Source organism: Schistocerca americana, chromosome 2 (genome assembly GCF_021461395.2).
Source record: "Schistocerca americana isolate TAMUIC-IGC-003095 chromosome 2, iqSchAmer2.1, whole genome shotgun sequence".
NCBI classification, from domain to species: domain Eukaryota; kingdom Metazoa; phylum Arthropoda; class Insecta; order Orthoptera; family Acrididae; genus Schistocerca; species Schistocerca americana.
Window position 1 is genome coordinate 350603307 of NC_060120.1, and position 24517 is coordinate 350627823.

The following is a 24517-nucleotide window of genomic DNA, read 5'->3' on the forward strand; positions in this document are numbered from 1 at the left end:
CAGCACGTTGTACGTGTCGCCACCAGCGCCAACCTTGTGTGAATGCTCCGAAAAGCTAATCATTTGCATATCACAGCATCTTCTTCCTATCGGCTAAATGTCGCTTCTGTGGCACGTCACCTTCGTGGTGTAGGAATTTTAATGGCCAGTAGTGTATATTTCTGGAAAACGTATTTCACACATATGAGTGTGTATAATTCTAAGATACGTACCAATATAGGCTTTTCGTCATTCAAGGAGTTATATGGTAAAAAGATGCCAGCGCCATTCGAGGTGATTAAACAGCAATGGAACGAGAACTAAGAGGCAGTGCTAGATTTTGAGAGAACTGTGTGATAAATTTGCAAGAGGGACCAAAAAGCAAACACCGAGGCATTTGAGAGTCAAGAGGAGGCAGTGAAATGCATGCGAAATTTGTGCCAATACAAGTTGGGTCAGTTGGTGATGTCAAGACCATATACTCTGAAAGAGAAAACAAAAAAGTTTGTGACACAATACCAGGGCCCATAGAAAGTGACTTAAACCACATCACCTGTAAATATGGAGCTACAATTGCAACAATGTCAGCAGTCATACATGTCTGACGCATAGACCATTCAAAGGTGCCCCAGAATCGATACCAGAGCGAATATCGGTAGAACCAAAGAAGAGAGCAAAAAATAAGGAGCGGAAGAATAAGCAACAGTACGCAGATGACGATGCCTATCGTATACTGCACCCCTTAAGGCCAGTGAGGCGGTTAATATGTTGTATGTTTTATTATTCTCAAGACTTTTGTTGTGTTGATTGTTAAAGTAATTTTGGGTAGGATCACATGTATGTCTTATGGAAAGAATTATCAGAATTATCTTTATTGTGAGGGAGATGCTGATCACAGGCAGTACGCTTTGGGGGGGGGGGGGATGATGATGGACCCTTTCAAATGGTTCAAATGGCTCTGAGCACTATGGGACTTAACATCTGAGGTCATCAGTCCCCTAGAACTTTGAACTACTTAAACCTAACTAACCTAAAGACATCACACACATCCATGCCCGAGGCAGGATTCGAACCTGCGGCCGTAGCGGTCTCGCGGTTCCAGGCTGACGCGCCTAGAACCGCTTGGCCACACCGGCCGGCGATGGACCCTTTCCTCAGGTTGCTATTCAGCGAGGATGCAGAATAAAGGCTACTCAAGACAACATTTGCGACAGCAGATTCAAACGATGTGAGTGATATGAACAGGATAACGCAAGTCACAGGAGAGTTTCCCGAAGGAAATAGGGCAATTGTAGAGTAGCATGCCTCATGAATTATGAGTCGGGAGAGGACTGTGATGAACAACACGCACTAGCCCACTAAAACAAACGTTTAGAGCAGTTCAATCACGACGATTGGATATGAGAAGACTTTTCCAATCAGTACAAGACAGTAATTGAGACGTAAGAGTGGATTTATGAGCTTGCAAAAATCCGTTCGTCAGCTACTGCATGGGCAATTGAGTCTCATTCTGTCGTCATCCAAGCAGCATCCTAAAGGACTGACAAAGGTACACAAAGATCTGCCAAGCGAACTGCAGTTAATAGCAGAGCCTAACAGTCAGACCCTGCCTTTCTGTTATAACGGAGCAGCAGTGGAAGTGGGAACAGATAGTGCATAGTTGTACGTGTTGGTGAAGGTAATAGTGGTGGACAATAAAACTTTGTCTAGATTTTACATGGTACTCATCTGTTCAGTAAGGGTTGAAACAGTGGGGAAGTTTGTGAAGAAAAAGAGCTAGTGTTTTACCAATAGTGGAAGATCGGTATCGGTGTGAAGTAATGATAGTAAGAGAGAGAGAGCTACATACAAAGCCAAAATGGGATGGTCACCAAATGTGGTACTCACGAGATCCAAGTGAGAGGAACTGCATGTGTCATGCAATTGTCCAGGGGCAAGAGGTTCAGCCATGACAAAAGGAGGTGACGGAACTGAAGCCGTACTTCCAGTGTATGGGTCTACAGAAAGTATACGCAGTGTACGATGATGTGATAGTAGTGGCAAGTTGTTATAAACAAGAGAAGCTCATGGGAGTGAGACAGAGATAGGAGGCAGTGGGTTGTTAGTTAAAGAATCCATATTTGATCTTATGGGATCAACATTTGGTTTACCAGCTACAATGATAGGAGTTACTCTTTTAAATATAACAAGACAGCAGCTGTATTGGTTGAATAAGCCATTGGAGATGTTTCCTGAACAGAACCTCACCTTCCTAAATTATACCTGGAAATCAAGTCTAGTTCATTCACTGACATGAGTCAGATGATATCTGCCCGCCCAGTTGGCCGAGCGGTCTAACGCACGGCTTTCTGGGCAGGAAGGAGCGCCTGGTTCCCGTCACGAATCCGTCCGGCGGATTTGTGTCGAGGTCCGGTGAACCGGCCAGTCTGTGGATGGATTTTAGGTGGTTTTCCATCTGCCATTGACGAATGCGGGCTGGTTCCCCTTATGCCGCCTCAGTTAAACTATGTCGGCGATTGCTGCGCAAACAAGTTCTCCGCGTACGTGTACACGACCATTACTCTACCACGCAAAGGTAGGGTTACACTCGCCTGGTGTGAGACGTTCCCTGGGGGGGGAGGGGGGGGGTGTCTACCGGGGGCCAAACCACACAATAAACCTGGGTTCCGTGTGGGGCGGCGGAAGGGTGAAGTGGACTGCGGTAGTCGTCGTGGGGTTGTGGACCACTGCGGCTGCGGCGGGGACGGAGCCTCTCCGTCGTTTCTAGGTCCCCGCTTAACAAACAACACATACATACAAAAACCTCCTGGCAGATTAAAACTGTGTGCCGGACCGAGACTCGTACTCGGGACCTTTGCCTTTCGCGGGCAAGTGCTCTACCAACTGAGCAACCCAAGCACGTCTCACGCCCCGGCCTCACAACTTCACTTCTGCCAGTACCTCGTCTCCTGCCTTCCAAGCTTTTACAGAAGCTCTCCTGCGAACCTTGCAGAACTAGCACTCCTGAAAGAAAGGATATTGCGGGGACATTGCTTAGCCACAGGGCCGAAGCCAGCTATCCACTTACCATCGCCGGCCCACAGTGACAGAGTGTGGCGTATGTGCCTCACATTGACAAGAACTAGTTGCACTTTTATTCTTCAGTTAAGTTTCCTATTTCAGCCAGTACATTAATCTCCACATCTGCATTTCTCGGATACTGGTGGCCTAACTTCCCTTTTCTGCAGGTCTTTTTTAATATTAACCAATGAGGAGCCATATTGAAACTCATTAGACAAGACAGTGTTCACCCCCTGCATGACAGCAGCCACAAGAAAGAAGAACTCCTGATTCCCGTCCACAGTGCAGTGCAGCGGTTCATGAATTGCACAGATGCCAGTTTGTTACTGAGTTTCCCCGCACAGCATTCTTGGAAGGCCACATGTGACTGAAAAACAAAGTTCCTTTCAAATTTGACTTTGCCAGATGGCATTACTTATAAAAACTAAGATTCTGAAAGGGAGGCAAGGTGACAGATTTTTGCTACACTATGTTATACGCCTTCTGTATATGTATATGCGAAAAACTGACAGAACGTAGCAGTCACACCCCTGGTCAATGCTTGGGTTGTAGCGTGCACCTGTCACTATTAGACGCTTTGTTCCACACTAATCTCTTTCTCTCTGAAAACCAAGTGAAAACTCCCAGGTGGACCTGACCGGACACCAAGTCATTGCTCTCCACCTAAATTACAGTTAATACGAGGCGTGTATTTTAAGTAAGTACCGTTTTGAAATTAAAGAGAGACGTGCTAATATATCTCAATAATTTTATTTTTACAGGAAGGACTGCACCTTAATCTGCGCACTGACGCCATTACAGTCTGATTCTTTCTTGTTTACGCTGTGTACTGAGTGTTTAAGATGCCTCCGATAATCGTGAGTCCCGGCGACTGTGAAGTACGGGCTGTTATAAGATTTCTTAGTGCTAAAGACCTAAAAGCGATCGATATTTATCGCGAGATCTGTGCAGATTACGGAGAAAACGTTATGAGTAATGGAATAGTAAGAAAGTGGGTGAGACCATTTAAAGATGGCAGCACAAATATGCGTGATGAACAAGGAGTGGGCCTCCTTCGGTCGTTAATGAAAGTTTGGTGCAGGAAGTGGACAATATGGTGAGAGAAAACAGAGGCTTTACGATTTCCTCCTTGCGGGATGACTTTCCTAATGTTTCTCGCAGTGTTTTGTATGGCATTGTGACCGAGCACTTGAATTACCGAAAACTGTATGCACGTTGGATACCGAAAATGTTGACGGATGTGCACAAAACCAAACGTTTAGACATTGCATTGACTTTCCTTGAGCGGTACCACAACGACGGTGATGATTTCTTAAGCCAAACTGTTACGGGCGATGAAACATGGGTGGCCTACGTCACACCAGAATCAAAGCAACAGTTCATGGAAGTTGAGCAAGGGCATCGTTTTGCTGCAACAAAATGCCCGTCCGCATGTGGCGAACAGACCAAAGATCTCATCACATGTTTTCGATGGAAAACTCTAGATCATCCTCCGTACAGTCCTGATCTTGCGCCCAGTGACTACCATCTGTTTCCTGCACTTGAAGAAACACCTGGGCGGTCAGCGTCTTCAAGACGATTACGAAGTCAAAACAATGGTGATGCAGTGGTTAACAAGTCAGGAGGCAGATTTCTATGAGGATGGTATTCAAAAACTGGTACAACGTTATGACAAGTGCCTCAATATTGACGGAAATTATGTAGGAAAGTAGATTAAGGTACAGGATTTCATGTAAAAATACAATTACTGAGATATCTTAGCACGTCTTTTTTTAAATTTCAAAACGGTACTTACTTAAAAAACACGCCTCGTGCCACAAGCAAAACGCTCATTAGTAAAGATAGGAAGTAATATAGAAGCATACAGTTTAATCCTGGCAATCATTGCCGTTACTTGTTACAAGCATTAAATATTTTACAAATAGATGGGAATAGAATTTAGATAGTAACGACTTTACAGGGTGTTACAAAAAGGTACGGCCAAACTTTCAGGAAACATTCCTCACACACAAAGAAAGAAAATATGTTATGTGGACATGTGTCCGGAAACGCTTACTTTCCATGTTAGAGCTCATTTTATTACTTCTGTTCAAATCACATTAATCATGGAATGGAAACACACAGCAACAGAACGTACCAGCGTGACTTCAAACACTTGTTACAGGAAATGTTCAAAATGTCCTCCGTTAACGAGCATACATGCATCCACCCTCCGTCGAATGGAATCCCTGATGCGCTGATGCAGCCCTGTAGAATGGCTTATAGTATCACAGCCGTCCACAATACGAGCACGAAGACTCTCTACATTTGGTACCGGGGTTGCGTAGACAAGAGCTTTCAAATGCCCCCATAAATGAAAGTCAAGAGGGTTGAGGTCAGGAGAGCGTGGAGGCCATGGAATTGGTCCGCCTCTACCAATCCATCGGTCACCGAATCTGTTGTTGATAAGCGTACGAACACTTCGGCTGAAATGTGCAGGAGCTCCATCCTGCATGAACCACATGTTGTGTCGTACTTGTAAAGGCACATGTTCTAGCAGCACAGGTAGAGTATCCCGCATGAAATCATGATAACGTGCTCCATTGAGCGTAGGTGGACGAAACTAAAATGAGCTCCAACGTGGAAATTAAGCGTTTCTGGACACATGTCCACGTAACATCTTTTACTTATTTGTGTGTGAGGAACGTTTCCTCAAAGTTTGGCCGTACCTTTTTGTAACACCCTGTATATGAATGTGTGGTGTCTCTTCTTTCGGACGTATGCGAAAGAACAGAACCACGCATATACATAATTCGTCGTCTCGGTGGGTAATAAATCAACCACCTTCAGTGCAGCTGTACAAGTACGTTCGACCTCCTGCGGGAATCTCAAAGCAGCGGGCATGGAGAGCACGGATGGGAACTGAGGATAGGTGGCGCTATGTGGGGCGGACGAGAGTGTGCCGAAATATTCCGCGCAATTGCTGTGAGCACTGTGTCCGGGTGGAGCAGTGGCTAACGCAATTGCCTAGTAAGCACGAGATCTCTGTTTCGAATCCTCGTCTGGCATACATTTTCACTTGTCGCCTCTGATTCTGCATGAAGTCCCGATGCAGCTCACATCAATAGTTCCTTTCCTCCATTTTCTCCCCTCTCCAACTTCAATTTAAATGATAATGACTTTAAAGCAGTTATGAATGGGTCATGAGCAATGGACTGACGCATATCACTAACCAAGGTAAATGATGCTGACGCAAGTGTCGCAAGTGTTACGTGTTAATTTCTAGTTTTATTGTAAACAAGAAGAATGTGTTTCCCAGCGGTCCACCCCACCCCCCACACCCCCGTCGGAGGTTCGGTCCACCCCCCGCCCCATCCCCGTCGGAGGTTCGAGGTTCGAGTTCGAGTCTTCTCTCGGGGCATGGCGTGTGTGTTGTTCATAGTATAAGTTAGTTTAAGTTAGATTAAGTAGTGTGTAAGCTTAGTGACCGATTACCTAAGCAGTTTGGTCCCATACGACCTTACCATAAATTTACAAAAAAAATTCCCAGCAGCCTCCGGCCTGAGTTAGCTTGTTGACTACGTAAAGTCTAATTTACGACGCAACCTCGCGCATAGCTTGTCTGGCTGTGACGTCACTTCGTTGGGTTGTTGCAGCTCCCTGAAGTGCACGCGCATCGCCATCCACGTGCAGCTGTTCCTGTCGTTCGCGGCCAACAACCTGGGCTGGATCGTCTGGTACCGCAGGGTCGTCGGGGACCCGGCCGTAGTCAGCGAAAACTCGGTGAGCCACGCCACGACGCTACGCCACGCTGCGCCGCCCGTGTAAATCCCTGCCAAACTTGGCGGGGCAGCTAACTTTGCCGCTCGGCGTCGCATAATACGCCGATGTTAAGTCACAAAATTATTCAAACATGTACCACATGGTACATTAGAAGCATTATTCGTTATATATCTTTAACGGGCGCATTGACAAATTTGCCTATTTTTTTTAAAAACGTGGCAGATATTTAAAGGAGGATAGGAATAGAGAGGGGAAGAGAAGCGTTACATTACATGATTCTAGGCGAATTCCGTATCTCAGCATTTGAACAGTCCGTTTTCGTGACATCTTCTCTACCGACCAAACAAATGCTTCCATTCCCACAAGAGAACTAACAGCATAGGAAATGAAGAGGTACCAGAGCACTATTCGTTAACCGTCACTAAAGGGAAGGACATGTTAACGGAATATCTAACTAAAAAATCAGGGGATAGGTAGGCCTAAAAAGATTGTGTCGAGAAAGCACTCGAATCAGAATAAGGAAACAATGAATGGGCGAGAAATACATCTACATCTACATGGCTACTCTGCAAGTCACACTTAAGTGCCGGTCGTGCAGTAGCGTTCTCGCTTCCCACGCCCGGGTTCCCGGGTTCGATTCCCGGCGGGGTCAGGGATTTTCTCTGCCTCGTGATGGCTGGGTGTTGTGTGCTGTCCTTAGGTTAGTTAGGTTTAAGTAGTTCTAAGTTCTAGGGGACTGATGACCATAGATGTTAAGTCCCATAGTGCTCAGAGCCATTTGAACCATTTGAACTTAAGTGCCAGGCAGAGGGTTCATCGATCCAGCTTCACAATAATTCTCTATTATTCCACTCTCGAACAGCGTGCGGAAGAAACGAACACCTATGTAGTTCCGTGCGAGCTCTGATTTCCCTAATTTTATTATGGTGATCGTCTCTGTCTAAGTAGGTTGGCGTCAACAAAATATTTTCGCATTCAGAGGAAAACGTTGGTGACTGAAATGTCGTGAAAAGACCCCACCGCAACGAGAAACATCTTTGTTTTAATGACGTCCACCCCAAATCTTTTATCATGTCCTTGACACTCTCTCCCCTTCTTTGAACTTTCTCGATGCACTCAGTTAACCATACATGGTAAGGATCCCATACCGGGCAGCAGTATTCTAAGCCAGGACGGACAAGCATAGTGCAGGCAGTCTCCTTAGTAGGGCTGTTACATTTTCAAAGTATTCTGCCAATAAAACGCAGTCTTTGATTCACCTTCCCCACATTTTCTAAGTATTCTTTCCAATTTAAGCTGTTCGTAATTGTAATTCCTAGGTATTCAGCAGAATTTAAGTTTACGGCCTGTAGATGTGATTTATTTATCGTGAAATCGAACTTTAATGCATTCCTATTAGCACTCATGTGAATGACTTCACACTTTTCATTATTTAGGTCAGTTGCCAATGTTTGCATCACACAGATATCTTATCTAAATCGTTTTGCTGTTGGTTTTGAACTTCTGATGACTTTACTAGAGTGACCTTAGTAGATTATAAATGACAGTATGAGCTGCAAACAACATGAGACGGCTGCTCAAATTGTCTCCTAAATCGTTTAAATACACTCCTGGAAATTGAAATAAGAACACCGTGAATTCATTGTCCCAGGAAGGGGAAACTTTATTGACACATTCCTGGGGTCAGATACATCACATGATCACACTGACAGAACCACAGGCGCATAGACACAGGCAACAGAGCATGCACAATGTCGGCACTAGTACAGTGTATATCCACCTTTCGCAGCAATGCAGGCTGCTATTCTCCCGTGGAGACGATCGTAGAGATGCTGGATGTAGTCCTGTGGAACGGCTTGCCATGCCATTTCCACCTGGCGCCTCAATTGGACCAGCGTTCGTGCTGGACGTGCAGACCGCGTGAGACGACGCTTCATCCAGTCCCAAACATGCTCAATGGGGGACAGATCCGGAGATCCTGCTGGCCAGGGTAGTTGACTTACACCTTCTAGAGCACGTTGGGTGGCACGGGATACATGCGGACGTGCATTGTCCTGCTGGAACAGCAAGTTCCCTTGCCGGTCTAGGAATGGTAGAACGATGGGTTCGATGACGGTTTGGATGTACCGTGCACTATTCAGTGTCCCCTCGACGATCACCAGTGGTGTACGGCCAGTGTAGGAGATCGCTCCCCACACCATGATGCCGGGTGTTGGCCCTGTGTGCCTCGGTCGTATGCAGTCCTGATTGTGGCGCTCACCTGCACGGCGCCAAACACGCATACGACCATCATTGGCATCAAGGCAGAAGCGACTCTTATCGCTGAAGACGACACGTCTCCATTCGTCCCTCCATTCACGCCTGTCGCGACACCACTGGAGGCGGGCTGTACGATGTTGGGGCGTGAGCGGAAGACGGCCTAACGGTGTGCGGGGCCGTAGCCCAGCTTCATGGAGACGGTTGCGAATGGTCCTCGCCGATACCCCAGGAGCAACAGTGTCCCTCATTTGCTGGGAAGTGGCGGTGCGGTCCCCTACGGCACTGCGTAGGATCCTACGGTCTTGGCGTGCATCCGTGCGTCGCTGCGGTCCGGTCCCAGGTCGACGGGCACGTGCACCTTCCGCCGACCACTGGCGACAACATCGATGTACTGTGGAGACCTCACGCCCCACGTGTTGAGCAATTCGGCGGTACGTCCACCCGGCCTCCCGCATGCCCACTATACGCCCTCGCTCAAAGTCCGTCAACTGCACATACGGTTCACGTCCACGCTGTCGCGGCATGCTACCAGTGTTAAAGACTGCGATGGAGCTCCGTATGCCACGGCAAACTGGCTGACACTGACGGCGGCGGTGCACAAATGGTGCGCAGCTAGCGCCATTCGACGGCCAACACCGCGGTTCCTGGTGTGTCCGCTGTGCCGTGCGTGTGATCATTGCTTGTACAGCCCTCTCGCAGTGTTCGGAGGAAGTATGGTGGGTCTGACACACCGGTGTCAATGTGTTCTTTTTTCCATTTCCAGGAGTGTAGATAAGGAACAGCAGGGGGTCTGTAACACTACCTTGGGGGAACGCCAGAAATCATTTCTGTTTTACTCGATGACTTTCCATCAATTACTGTCAACTGTGACATCTGTGGCAGGGAGTCACGAATCCAGTCGCATAGCTGAGACAATTTTCATAAGCATCCAATTTGATTACAAGCAAGATTACGAAAGATATTTGGTGCAATAGGTTTGTAGAGATGAGAGAATTTGCACAAGATACTAAGAAAGAGTACGAGAGGGGACTATATCAAATCTGTCTGAAGAGCCATGACTAACAAAATTATTGTACCCCATAGGCAGATGTGTAATATTTAAAAGTGTGTGGAATGAATATCCTGTAAGCTACTTTTCTCCTGCGCGAGCTAGACCGCCGTAATACCCTCCAAGGAAAGAAGGACGATAATCGAGTTTAGCGTCCGGTCGACATAGAGGTCATTAGAGGCGAAGCGCCAGCCCGGATTACGGAAGGACGGGGAAGGAAATTGGCCATGCCGTAAGTCTGGCTAGCCGGACGGGGATTTGAACAGTCATCCTCCCGAACGCAGCCCAGTATGCTAACCGCTGCGCCACCTCGCCCGGTAATAACCTCCAACAGACCACAGAGTAAAATTATGCAGTAGTTTCCGGAGTGGCCTCGGATTCGGCAATCCACCGTCCATGGTTTCCGTAAATACAGTAAAATTCGGGTACAAAACGATCCGATACACACAGTATCCGGATAAAACGCGGCGTAAAAATCTTAATAAAATGTGCATGCAGCTCTTCTGTTGTATCATTTGCCCCTGTAATCTTCAAACTCTGGAAACCCTGTAACTAAAATCAGCGTTAGGTTTGTGGTATTATCATTATATCAAGACCATTGCTGCACAGAAACCTGACGTCTCAAGGTTGCCAGATCCAAAAATAGAAAACCAGACTTGCCGTTCATTTTGCCCAAAACGATTTATTTTACGGGTAAATCGAAATAGAGCAGGTTGGATGTTTACAAACATTTATTAATAACTAATTACATTAAAATTTTTTAGAAAACCAACCTCAAGCATGCTAAAACATAAGAAGCTATCAGTAAACACCCTAATAAATTGACATTTATGACAGCAAGAGCTCCAGATGGTCAAGCGGTCGGAATATACATACAGAGTACAATCTCCAACAAACTTTACATATTCACATACTCCTTTACCTTTAATCCAAATAAATACAGACTCATTTACAGATATTTTTCTCCTATTACGTGTATACAATGACAATGGGGAAGGGGACATATAAACAGATTTACCAAAGTCTTTATTTGCAAGTTCTCCAATATGATAGGTACGGTAGGCAATAATGTCTCTGTCTACAAAACTTTCAAGGCTAGGAACATTAGGAACTCCTGTACCACCTCGTATGACGGCTACAGTAAGCCAACCATTACCATGTGTAAAGGAATCATATATATAGCATCTTCAGCACGGGTCAGTTGAGTTTTGAGCCATTTATGATTACGATCGCTGGTCGAGTCCATATGCAGAAATTTTTTTTTTTTATTTTCAGTTTTTGCGTTACACTGCAAATAAACTGAAATAATATTCAATTATTATGTTTATTAATATTTTCATAAAGGCGTGAAAAGAAAAGGCAAACGAAAACTCCGGATGGCAAAGAAATTTCAGTGAAGGGACTCTAAGGCCTACACAATAACATCTTACTAACAATTCGATACTTTCATTAGTGTACCGTTGGTGACTTACATGTGCTGGGTTGACACTTATCGTAAAAACAGGGGGAGTAAATAATTCCTGAGCATCTTGCACATGACGCATTTTTATAACTACATAGTTTTCTTTTAATTTCCATTGAAAAACGAACTTTGTTTATTTTCCTAAAAGGTTCTCTCCAACCGTACAATTTGGCAGCATACCACGCGTAACGCTTCACTTCACCGAACATTGGCGAGGATAGCTGGTGATGCACAATGAACACTATTTTTATGCAGTCTCCTCGGGAAGTTATTTCTTTTACTGTCTCTATGAGATAAGAACAGTTCTGACGCTTTTTGATCAAATTCTTTACCTGATGATGAAAGAAGACCTCTCAGGGCTGCAGTAGCGGAGTGTGTTTGGGAGGAATCACTTTAGTACTCCAAGGTGACAATCATCGTTCTTTGTCTTGAAAAATCTCGCCTTATAACGGTGAATTTGTTTCTCCTCCTCACAAGCTAATCAAAAGAATAAATTTGTTCTCCTGCACCTAGGGCTGCATCAAATCAGTACAAAAAATAAAAATAAAAAATTGTGTAAGGCTGTTGTAAGCTTCCTAGGTTTTGATAAAATAATGGCGACATTCTAATATTTTGCTGCATTCTCATCGACCGTTTCTGAATCCTCAGTCGAAAATTTTCGTTTGTTTTCTATGAAATTCTAACAAATACAATATACCGAGCATTACTGCGGTCTATTTGCATTATAAGCAACGCAAAAATTGAAAATAAAAAGGTTTGCACCTGAGGATCTGATCTAAAAACACTCAGTTTACCTTTATGGTATTCTTTCCGTTGTGTCAACCGCTGCCTTGGAAGCTGCGCTCATGCCGGCCTCAAACCGCACCAAAAAGTTAGTTTTTCCAAACTCTGGTCTCTCTGCCGCTCTTACCTCAGTCACTTTCATTTTTCGAGAAGTCTTGCACATACCAATACCACAAAATTGGACGAAGTCAGTGATGACGAATAGGCACGGAAGTCTTGTAAGTGCTCAGTCTGCGTGATTGCTCAGTCTCCTTCTTAAAATGTTCTTCTTCTGCTTTTACGGCCTCATTGGACCACTTCAGTCAATCATTTCTGGTCCTCTTCTTTGGTATTTTCCCCTTAGGAGTGGCCCAGTATCTCTTCATTCGTTCCGATGCTTTTCGTCGTTCCTTATCTGTAAATACCCTTTTCATTGTATGTCGTTTGTCAATTTTTGGTTTAAATCTTATTTCTGTGTCCCTCAACTTCTTTAAATTTGGCGTTTTGTTCTGCAAATCATCCAGAGTTATTTCCAGTTCTTCCATATCCTCTCTTATTTCCTTAAGCCATCCTCCTTGTTGTTTCAAATTCCAGAGTTTCTCAATAATTTTCCTTGATAATCTGGTTTCTGGTGTCCTCAGAATGTGACCACAAAAAGAGATCCTTTTCTTTCGTATAGTATCAGTGATGGGCTCCAGTTCTCTGTAGACCACTTCATTTGGAACTATCCGCCATTGCCCAGCTTTTTGATATTTCTTATTTATGCATGTTCTAGCAATTCTTCTCTCTACTTTTAAAATTTTGTCAATTCTGTTTTTCTGGGTGACTTTAAAAAGAGTTTCACTTCCGTATGTAACCTCTGGTTGCACCACCGTCTTGTAATGTTTTAATTTTGTTTTAATTGATATATATATTTTATTGTACGTAGACCATGTTAGTTTTTGAGCTTTTATCATTTTATTAGTTCTTGCTCGCCATGCAGGTTTCTCGTCCAATTTATGTGTTATAATTTCACCCAGGTATTTAAATTGTTTTACTATTTTAATTTCCCTATTGTTCACTGTGATGTGATCTATTACAAGTGGATCCGTTACCGTTATTTCAGTCTTTTCAAATGATATCTGGAGTCCTAATTTTTGTGCTATATTTTGTAAGCTTGTTATTTGTTTCGTGGCTTCCTGAATATTATTAGCTAGTAATGCTAGGTCATCAACAAATCCCAAGCAATTTAGGTTTATTTTATCTTTCTTAGTTCCAATTTTAATATTCATAGGATTTTCCTTGTACCATTCTCTCATTACATATTCAAGAGCACAATTGAATAGCAATGGTGATAAACAATCTCCCTGTCTCAACCCTGTTTTAATCGTAAATGGTTCAGATATTTCTCCTCTAAATTTTACTTTGGATTTGGTGTTTGTTAAGGTTAACTGTATCATTTTTATTAATTTAGGATGAAGTCCAAAATTCCTTAATATTTTCATCATTGAAGATCTATGGATGCAATCATACGCCTTTTTGAAATCTACCGTCATCTGGCGTTGCTACTTTCCTACAGACAACCGCATCATCTGCTAACAGTCTTGAAGAGTTTCCGACGCTTTGTGCTAGATCATTTATGTACATTGCAAACAGTAACGCTCCTATCACACTTGCTCGGTGTATTTCGGAAATTACCCTTACATACGTATGTCGATTTTATTCCGTCAAGGGCGACGTATTGAGCTCTATCCGTAAAGAAGTCTTGAATACAGCCACAAATCTGTTCCGATAGTCGATAAGCTCGTATTTTTTCACTAACCGGCAATGCGGGACGGTGTCAAATACCTTCCTGAAGTTAAGGAACACGGTATCATCCTGAAACCGTTGTCGAAAGCGCTATAAATCTCATGGAAGAATACAGCGAGCTGAGTTTCGCAAGACCTCTGTTTGTAGAATCCATATTGAATTTTATAGAGGAATGTTTCGTTCTCAAAAAAGTCATAATTTTTAGAATAAAAACTAATAAATTGTTATGTATAATAAACACTCGTTACTGAAAACGACTAACTACTGAAAGCTTCTTTTGTTATGGTAGAAATCACATAACCTCATAGTAATATTTACTTCATTGGACAAAATTTCTGGAATTTACAAGCTAAACACGTTGAAAATTGCTCAAATGAATATACCAAAATTTATCTTCAACGCATTTTCAAATCCGACGTACGAACCAACCAACACACAGTTGCACTTTTACAACTAATGTGAAATAAAACATGCAAAGTTTGTAGCCTTACTTATAATGTGAATTTCCCGATAGCATAGTTTTTAAAATAACCTTGCTTTTATTTCAATATACATTTCAAGAATAAACAGTGCCACTAATTATTGTCATGGAACAGAACAATTAACTTACTGACGTATGATTCAATCAGAATACAAACTGGTGTTATTATTCTTTCTTAGTAATGTTCTTTCAGTTTTAAGCAACGACACTAGGTTATCTAAGAAAACCCAAGAACTGAGACCCTATGTAGGTGATGCTGACATAGGATACTAAACAGACTGGGGGTAAAAAATTTTAACATATAGTTCTTATTATTAAAATAGATTTCACTGAAAATATAACTAGGAAATGCCCCACAGTGTTTCAAAACCTGAGAAGAAATAAAACTATCTCGCAGCTCATCGTAGACGTTGAGATGCCACCTATACTGACGTCGACCATGCTCCTTTAGCTCCATGTATAGTAGGCACACTTTGGTTAGCAATGACCAATCATGGGACAGGATCCTGATGTTCTTGGAGCCTCGTGCATATGCTCATACTTCTCATGCCCTTGAGCCACACAATTAACTGCATCTCGCATGGGCAAATCGCACGTCCATTGACTTTAGTGTCACATACCGCAGTCCTTCTTGTGCCCGCTCGCTGTGACGTGACGCTTGTCGTGTCTAGAGGCGGCACAAGCTTCCTAACATCACTCTCTGACAAACAATATTACATTCTCTAAAATTCCCTAACGATGTTAACCAAGTAAAATTATATCATATTAGAGAAATAATTTAGACAGGTGTCACAGTATTTATAAATATAACAAAAACACATTTCATTTTATATTTATAAATGACATTTTGAGTTGAGATAAATTATACCAATAATATTTAAAATTTACAAAACTCGCAAAACATTTAAGTGGCACTTCAGTTCACATACACTTTCCAAAGGAAGTCGTCGGACACTCGATCACACTTTCCTGGCTCGGAACGACTAGAAGTGACACACGAGCATGGATGGCATCGGCTGATCTGCACATCCTACTTTTAGTCCAGTCGAATGAGGAAAATTAGGTGAAAAATCGTGTAATCGCAATTTTTTTTACTGTGGCATGAGAGAGTGCTACGAACAAAATACTGTTATTTATGTATTACATTTTGCACATCCCACACATAATCTTTGCTCTATTTACATCCTTGATGATTTTTAAATGAATGATATCTCTGTATCTTTACTTAATTATAATCTTTGCATTGTAAACAAAAACATCAAGCGTGTAACGCATGTGCGATGCTGAACACTCATTTTAAGAATATTATGATGTGTGCCACAGTAATTTAGCCCCATTTACAATATCTGTGCTGCGTGGAATTCAAGAACGTATACATCGAGCTAAAAAACATGGAGCGCAATAAAACAAGTTGCAATCTACTGGAACGTATGTAAGTGAATACAACTATTTTGCGTCATATATAAAAAAAATGCAAGCACTTTAGAGTATTGTTATTAAAAAACATGGAGCGCAATAAAACAAGTTGCAATCTACTGGAACGTATGTAAGTGAATACAACTATTTTGCGTCATATATAAAAAAAATGCAAGCACTTTAGAGTATTGTTATTAATGATACAATTGATAAAGTGGCACTAAATTCTCAAATAATTTTGTGCAGTGTGGAGCAGATGACATACTGTTAATCAAAATATCTGTGTCACGAAAAATTTTAGCCATGAAGTGGGGTATGCTAACCGTAAACCGGTTATGGCACTAAAATAAAACATGTAGAAAGTATCTGTGTCTGGTTGCATCATTCATTAACTATTAAAACTAGTGTTTTAATGATATAAAATTACTGTTTTTTTTATTAAACGAGGTGAGCTAATAAAAAATTTTAAATGTACGTATCTAAGTGTAGTAGATCCGTAATAAGAGATAAATTGTGTTCTGGAAGGGTAACAGAAGCGGAGGGGGGGGGGGGGGGGGGGAAGCGGTATGGAGGGTAGAAGTGCGAGGGAAGGTGGGTCGCCGGAGTGTGGTCATGCAATTCCTTCCTTTATAGGTCTGCATACTGAAGAGTGAGTAGGTAATTCCCCACTCTGTACACCCCACTATGTCACAAGAACCAACTACGGGTGTTTAACAAAGTTACACCGACCCACTGCAGTAGGCCTTACGAATCAAAGGCGACGCAGTGTGCAAATATGCCCTATGTGGCAGGGGGGCGTGGGGGAGAAGGATAATTTTACACGAAGTGCGTTGGCACTACATGGAATGTAGATATGAATTATTAATAATACTAAAGCAGTACACGTGTATGGACAGAATCTGTGCAGATCTTTGTACACTGTTCTGCACTTCTAGTGCCTTCCCGTAATGGCAGCTGTAGCATTTTCCGGGAATGACAACTTCCCACACTGTAAGCGCTGCTCGCTTTTTATTTTGCAGACAGACTATACCTCTTTAGCATTTCCTGTCCAGTTCTCTTATGTGGGCAGTCAGAGTAACTTAAGCCACCTTGTGTTTAGTTAGTCGAGTTATTGTCAGTTTATTGAGTGATTTCTTAAATGCACCTCTTAAGTGAGCTTTTATGTAAAATATATTCCTATAAACTATGGCTGAAATGTGCATAATTTCTAAGTGTGGTGTTGTCAGTGACTTTTGTAATGTTAGTGAGAGGGGGATTCGATTGGCAAATATGACATTTTGCTGCTGTCTGTCGTTAACAGCGTATTGTAAGGCTTTCTGATTGTGTTGTAGTTACTTGGTGGTGAATTAATGAATGCCTAGGAAGTCACTGCATTTCTCTCAGCATTAATTGTGTTACTGGTAGACAGCAAAAAACTCTTTCATTCGGGAATTGCTGGAACTTGTAGAGTAGGCTGCACTGACTGACGCCACTTGCCGTTCATTCACAGTATGTCTTCCAAGGTGCATGTGAATATATCTGATGGAAGGTGGCTGATCATTTTCGAGCCTAGAACAGTATTCTACTGTAATGCATTGCGTGACTTGGGTTCAAATATCTGAATTGACGTGATACCAGGGTGACCTATTTCTAGAATGAGATTTTCACTCTGCAGCGGAGTGTGCGCTGATATGAAACTTCCTGGCAGATTAAAACTGTGTGCCCGACCGAGACTCGAACTCGGGACCTTTGCCTTTCGCGGGCAAGTGCTCTACCAACTGAGCTACCGAAGCACGACTCACGCCCGGTACTCACAGCTGGCAGAAGTAAAGCTGTGAGTACCGGGCGTGAGTCGTGCTTCGGTAGCTCAGTTGGTAGAGCACTTGCCCGCGAAAGGCAAAGGTCCCGAGTTCGAGTCTCGGTCGGGCACACAGTTTTAATCTGCCAGGAAGTTTCGTGACCTATTTCTGTTGCAGAGGTGGACAATTTAAGCTTCTGGGCCTCTTCAGATATTGGGATAGCTGACGCTGGGGTGCTGGTCTGATATCCCTCATGCTGTGAGAAGTATTCCAGGCAGTTACAGTGGAGAAAATGAAATCGATGTTGTCGAGTATATATTAAGAGCATGTTGTACTTCGGACAGGCTCTTCAGAGTGGTAGACAGTTGATAGTAACAGCTGCTGCACTTTTTTACACAATTGTTCACCTAACTGCAAACAGTACTCATTTTATAAAATTAAAATAGCTCCACTATATAAAGACGAGCTCTACTCACGTAAGAGAAATGAACAGGAAATCAGGGGAAGGTAGGGTCTGTCTACAAAAAGAAATGCGAGCAGCGCTCATGAAGGGAAAGTTGCTTTTCCTGGAAGAACGCTGCAGCTACGACATGACTAAGACTAGATTCCAACTCTAGAAGTATAGAATCGTGTGCAAAAATTTACATTTACACGAGGTGACAAAAGTCATGGAACAGCGGTATGCACATATACACATGGAGGTAATATCGCGTATACAAGGTATAAAAGGGTAGAACCTCCGCGGAGAGGTTATTTGCATTCAGGTGATTCATACGAAATGTATCCGACATGATTATGGCCGCACGAAGGGAATTGACAAATTTTGAACGCATAGTGGTAGTTGGAGCTAGACGTGTGGAATACTCCATTTCGAAAATCGTTAGGGAATTCTGTTTTCCGACATCCAAGAGTGTGCTGAGAACGCCAAATTTCAGGCATTGCCTCTCCCCACGGAGCACGCAGTGGCCGCCAGTCTTCGCTTAACGACCGAGAGCTGCGGCATCAGTGTACAGTTGTCAGTGATAACAGACAAGCAGCACTGCGTGGTATAATCGCAGTAATCTATGTGGGACGTACGACGAACATATCCATTACGATCGTGAGGCGAAATTCGGTGTTAGTGCGCTATGGCAGCAGACGACTGACGCTAGTGCCCCCATATCAGCGATCTCAGTAGTCATTAGACATCGTGAGAGACCAGAATTGGGCGCTCCGCGGAACTCAAGGACTTCGAATGTGGTCAGGTGATTGGGTGTCACTTGTGTCATATTTCTTTACGCCAAATTTCCACACTCCTAAACATCCCTGGGTCGACTGTTTCCGATGTGATAGTGAAGTGGAAACGTGAAGGATCACGTACAGCACAAAAGCGTACAGGCCGACTTCATCTGGTGACTGACAGAGACCGCCGTCAGTTGAGGAGGGTTGTAATGTTTAATAGGCAGACATCTATACAGACCATCATACAGGAATTCCAAACTGCATCAGGATGCACTGCAAGTACTATGACTGTTAGGCGAGAGGTGAGAAAATTTAGATTTCATGGTCGAGCGACTGCTCATAAGCCAACATGCCGGAAAATGCCAAACGACGCCTTGCTTGGTGTAAGGAACATAAACATTGAACGATTGAACACTGGAAAAATGTTGTGCACAGTGGCGAATGACGCTACACAACGTGGCGACCCGATGGCAGGGTGTGGGTATGGCTAATGCCCGGTGAACGTCATCTGCCAGTGTATGTAGTGCCAACAGTAAAACTGGGAGGCGGTGGTGTTATGGTCTGATCGTGGATTTCATGGAGGAGGATTGCACCCCTTGTGGTTTTGCGTGGCACTATCACAGCACAGGCCTACAGTGATGTTTTAAGCACCTAATTGCTTCCCAGTGTCGAAGAACAATTCGGGGATGGCGATTGAATCTTTCAACACGATCGAGCACCTGTCCATAATGCACGGCATGTGGCGGAGTGGTTACACGACAGTAAGATCCCTGTAATGGACTGGCCTGCACAGAGTCCTGACCGGATCCTATAGAACACCTTTGGGATGTTTTAGAAACGCCGACTTCGTGCCAGGTCTCACCGACCGTCATCGATACCTCTCCTCAGTGCAGCACTCCGTGAACAATGAGCTACCATTCCCCAAGAAAATTTCCAGCAACTAATTGAACGTATGCCTGCAAGAGTGGAAGCTGTCATCAAGGCTAAGGGTGGGCCAACACCATGTTGAATTCCTCCATTACCGATGGAGGGCGCCACAAACTTGTAAGTCATTTTCAGCCAGTCGTCCGGATGCTTCTCTCACCCTTCTGCCCTCCAACACTCGACACAAGCCCCCCATCTTCACCCTTACTTAACCTCTAGAAAAGAGTTTATCTCTTAATACGGCTCTACTGCACTTCGACGTGTTACACAGACTTGTTATTTATTCTTAACCCACTTCATTCAACTGTAACAGTAACTTTATACCATTAAAATACTGTTTTATATTTAATAATGTGCGACTTTCGATCCACTGCAACGACCAACTATTTGTTTTAGGATTAACATGAATATAATCTTTTTTTAGAACATTCAACATAGTTTGATTTTATATTGGGAATTTGTTTTCTAGCAGCCACGGTTTTTAAGTTATTCAAGAAAAACTAAAACAATGGCTTTTAAACCCCCCACATCCCCTACTCCCACAACCATCGATTGGGATTTTTTATTTTGTTGTTCATGAAATTACGAACTACTACTGTACAAAAATTTTTGCTTTGACTGTAGCGTGAAAGGCGACGTTGTGTGTTAGGTCCGTTCGACCCACGAAGAAAAACGTGGTACATGGACGTAGGAACAACACTGGTTGGTATACCTGTATATTGCTGTAGTATATCTCCTTTTTCCTCGCACTGACATTATCTTCGAAGGTCTTTGACTGTGCGCTCTCAACTTCATCACTACAAAAGCCTATCAAGGCCGTTCTTGTCTATATATATATTGCTGGACGACATCGTAAAAAGCCGAATATGTCCGCTATGGCTGGACACCTAGTGATCCTTGACGGAATCAGCGGAGTGGCTGTACAACAACGCTTGACAATATTCGAAATGAGCGCACTCAAAACGCACATCACCCTTTATTTATTCAGAGTCTAGATTTCTGTGTAATTTTTACGACGTCATAGAAACAAAAAATATTTTTTGTGAGTGATACAATAAAAATTAATGATGGTATGAAGGAAGGTGGTACGTAAGGAAGTTTAGCACGTGAGTGTAGTTTACCTGAAGGAATAATGAAGTGCCGGCCGGGGAGGCCAAGCGGTTCTAGGCGCTACAGTTTGGAACCGCGCGGCCACTACGGTCGCAGGTTCGAATCCTGCCTCGGGCATGGATGTGTGTGATGTCCTTAGGCTAGTTAGGTTTAAGTAGTTCTAAGTTCTAGGGGACTAATGACCACAGCAGTTAAGTCCCATAGTGCTCATCAGAGTCTTTTTTTTTTTTTTTTTTTTTTAATAATGAAGTGTTATATGAAAGAAGAGCATAACTGCAAAATTTCATTTTGCTTTACATGGCAATAAAAATTTTATTGTTGAACCTCCTTCAGAATTTCCTGAAGTTCTACAAAAATTAAAGTGAGTGATTATGAGGTGTATAATCGTGATGAAACAACCGTTTATCATCGAGTGCTTCGAACTAGTACACTCGATATTCAAACTTCAGACAATAAAGCAGGATTCATAACTAACAAAGGCAGAATTACTCTGCTTCCCCGAGCGTACAGTTGACGAAATTATCTTTAGCTTTCTTCGGGGTGGCTACGTTGAAGCTCCCTGGCGTGATATTCGTCGCCAGAAGATGATGAGAGTGACATCGAAACGTCGCGGAATTTCAACGCAGCCACCCGGAGGGAATCTCGAGAAGCCTTTTTATTGGCAAAATTAAAAGCTCTAAATATTTCACACAAGAAAATATGTCATGATTACAGTTCATTTCCACACATTCAAATTGGTTCAAATGGCTCTGAGCACTATGGGACTTAACATCTGAGGTCATCAATCCCCTAGAACTTAGAACTAATTAAACCTAACCTAACCTAAGGACATCACACATATCCATGCCCGAGGCAGGATTCGAGCCTGCGACCGTAGCAGTCGCGCGGTTCCGGACTGTAGCGCCTAGAACCGCTCGGCCACCGCGGCCGGCTTACACACATTCAGAGAATGTTTTTATGACATGTGACATATTCATAAATTTATTTCAAGAAGAGTTTGTTGCACCATTGGAATGCACTTGCAATGCAATAATGATTATTAAGACTTGAACGCAAGTAAGTCTTCGACAACGTGGAACCAATTTCAGAAGTCGTAGACAGCAAAGACGTTACTGCTATACAAAATGAGAGTAAAGAAGGAGGTCGAAGACGAGCATGGTGAATAAAAAGAAGAACAAGAAAGCGTAGAAGATGTTCCCAGTACAGGTGAAATGCTGAACGATATAAACAGAGTTATTTTTCGGATGGAGAGGCAAAGTGAAACACGCCATATCCAGTATTTGCACCAAATCAAAATAGAACAATGCGCACAATAGTTACGGGTGAAATGATCCGTCAGATAAAGTTGAGTTTTTTAAAGCAGTAGAAAGTGAACCTACGGTAGTTTACAGATAGTTTTGCAAACTTTCGTGTATTTTATAGTGTATTTTACATTCTGTAGTACAGTACAATATTTTATTTGGAACTACTTTGTTGTTATTGTTTGGTCGCCGTTTCAGTGAAGTTTATGTAGCTGCTGTATTTTGTAAGTTTTTCAAATATTTTCCTCCTTATATTCCGTAAATCTAATTACTGTATATGGGTGAATATAACATAGCATCATGTGCTTTTCCAATGTTTCCATGTGTAGTTTCTCCATTCCACAGCTCACTCTCGATACCCAGCGACTACGCTGTAATACGGGGGTGAAGCATTTCCTCAGCGTTATATCAGTCTAATACTAGGATGGTTCCTTTGAAAAGATGTGGCACATTTGATTCACCATTCTTACGTTATTCTAGTATGTGATGTGTAGCTGAACAACCTAATCATTGAGTGGATATGAGACTAAAATCTTTCTTCCCTCTTTCCAAGTGTCAGTCTGACTCAATTCACCCACACATTTCGAACCGTTAAGGCCTAGCTGCGGCGGAACTCATTAGGCAGCTGCCAGCTTTCTGGATTGGCGCTGTGCCTGTTGCCTGTCCGCTGTATGACACTTGACTACCGTGTCCATCTGGAGCGCACTACGCGGTACCGTTACGAACAGCCAGCGTTCGTGCTGTGAGCCACTGTGGGTGAAAGTCATGCATGCCTGCGAGGCGGGACAACGGGGGACAGAGTGAGCACGGGGGATGAAGGCCGCAGGCAGTTTCACGCCTGATGACGAACCACGCACTCGCACTAGGCACATCGGCCACAACCTTTCTGCAGCGTGCGGCAGACTTTCGGTGTGACGTTTCACATTACTTTCCTTTCCGGTTCCGGCATAACAGTATTTTCATTCTCTATAACATAAGCTTTGAAATTAATGTACGATCTTTATTAAATAAGTTTGAGTGGGTCATTTAAGAGAGAAGTGCTAGGATTAAAAAAGACGTAAGGCGAGTGTCGTCTTCGTCCTGTGTGGTTCAAAACATGTACATCGAAGAAGCAATGATGGAAACAAAAGAAAGGCTCAGCAATGGAATTAAAATTGAAGCTGAAATGGTATCAATGACAAGAATCATCGACGATATTCGTGTCCTCAATGAAAAGGAATAACAATTACAGTACGAAATTTAACAGAATGAATAGCCTAATGAGAACAGAATATGGGTGGTGTAAATCAAAGACAGGAGACAGTAATCAGGTCTAACAAAAATGTGATTACTGATTTGCACTAAACTTAACATAAAAACCGAAGACCACCCAGTAGACAAAATGAAGGCCTTCTGCTACCTTGGAAACAGATATCGCATAAAAGGTGAAACAATTAATTGGAAAATTCGTATTTTCGATCTCCTAAATCGGCTAGGTTCAGCAACTTTTGCAATCAGAATAATTGCCAATTTTGAGGATATAGAAATTAGTAAGCTAACGTACTTTGCGTACTTTCACCCTCTTATGTCATACGGAATAATATTTTGAGGTAACTCAGAACTTAGGCAAAAAGTATTCACTGCTCAAAATAAAGTGGTTAGAATAACTTGTGGGGCCCATAGTCGCACATCTTCTAGGCATCTGTTTAAAAGGTTAGGAATTCTTACAACACCCTCACAGTATATTTACTCAGTAAAGAAATTTGTTCTCAACAACATGGACCAGTTTAAAAACAACAGTGACATTCGCGATTACAACACCATGAGAAAGAAAGTCTTACACTATCCTCCAGTTAACCTTTCTTTGACAGAAAAAGGGGTAAAATATGCTGCTGTAAAACTTTTCGATAAATTACCAGATGTAGCAAAATTTCTGACAGACAGCAGTAACAGCTTCAAAAACTGGACAACTCCTTCTATACCATAGATGAATTCTTGAGTAAGAGTAAACAAATCTATAGGTGTAATATATGCATTTTGTGCCATTTAAGGGAATGGGATAGGTAATAAAAATTTTAAGTAAAAAAAAAAAACCTTGGTTCATGTGTACATTTCTTACACACTTGACACATTTCACACCACAACTGTTACTGTGAGACTTCTAACAACCCTACCACAACAAAGGTC

General features: G+C 42.9%; 1 protein-coding gene across 1 annotated transcript in view; it reads left to right on the plus strand.

Moving 5' to 3' along the window:
- Window positions 1-24517, plus strand: part of LOC124594005 (calcitonin gene-related peptide type 1 receptor-like) — a 261421-nt gene that overhangs the window by 123715 nt on the left and 113189 nt on the right. Inside the window, exon 3 of the mRNA XM_047132356.1 lies at window positions 6675-6801. Coding sequence (XP_046988312.1) covers window positions 6675-6801 — 127 coding nt within the window. The remainder of the gene's footprint in view (window positions 1-6674; window positions 6802-24517) is intronic.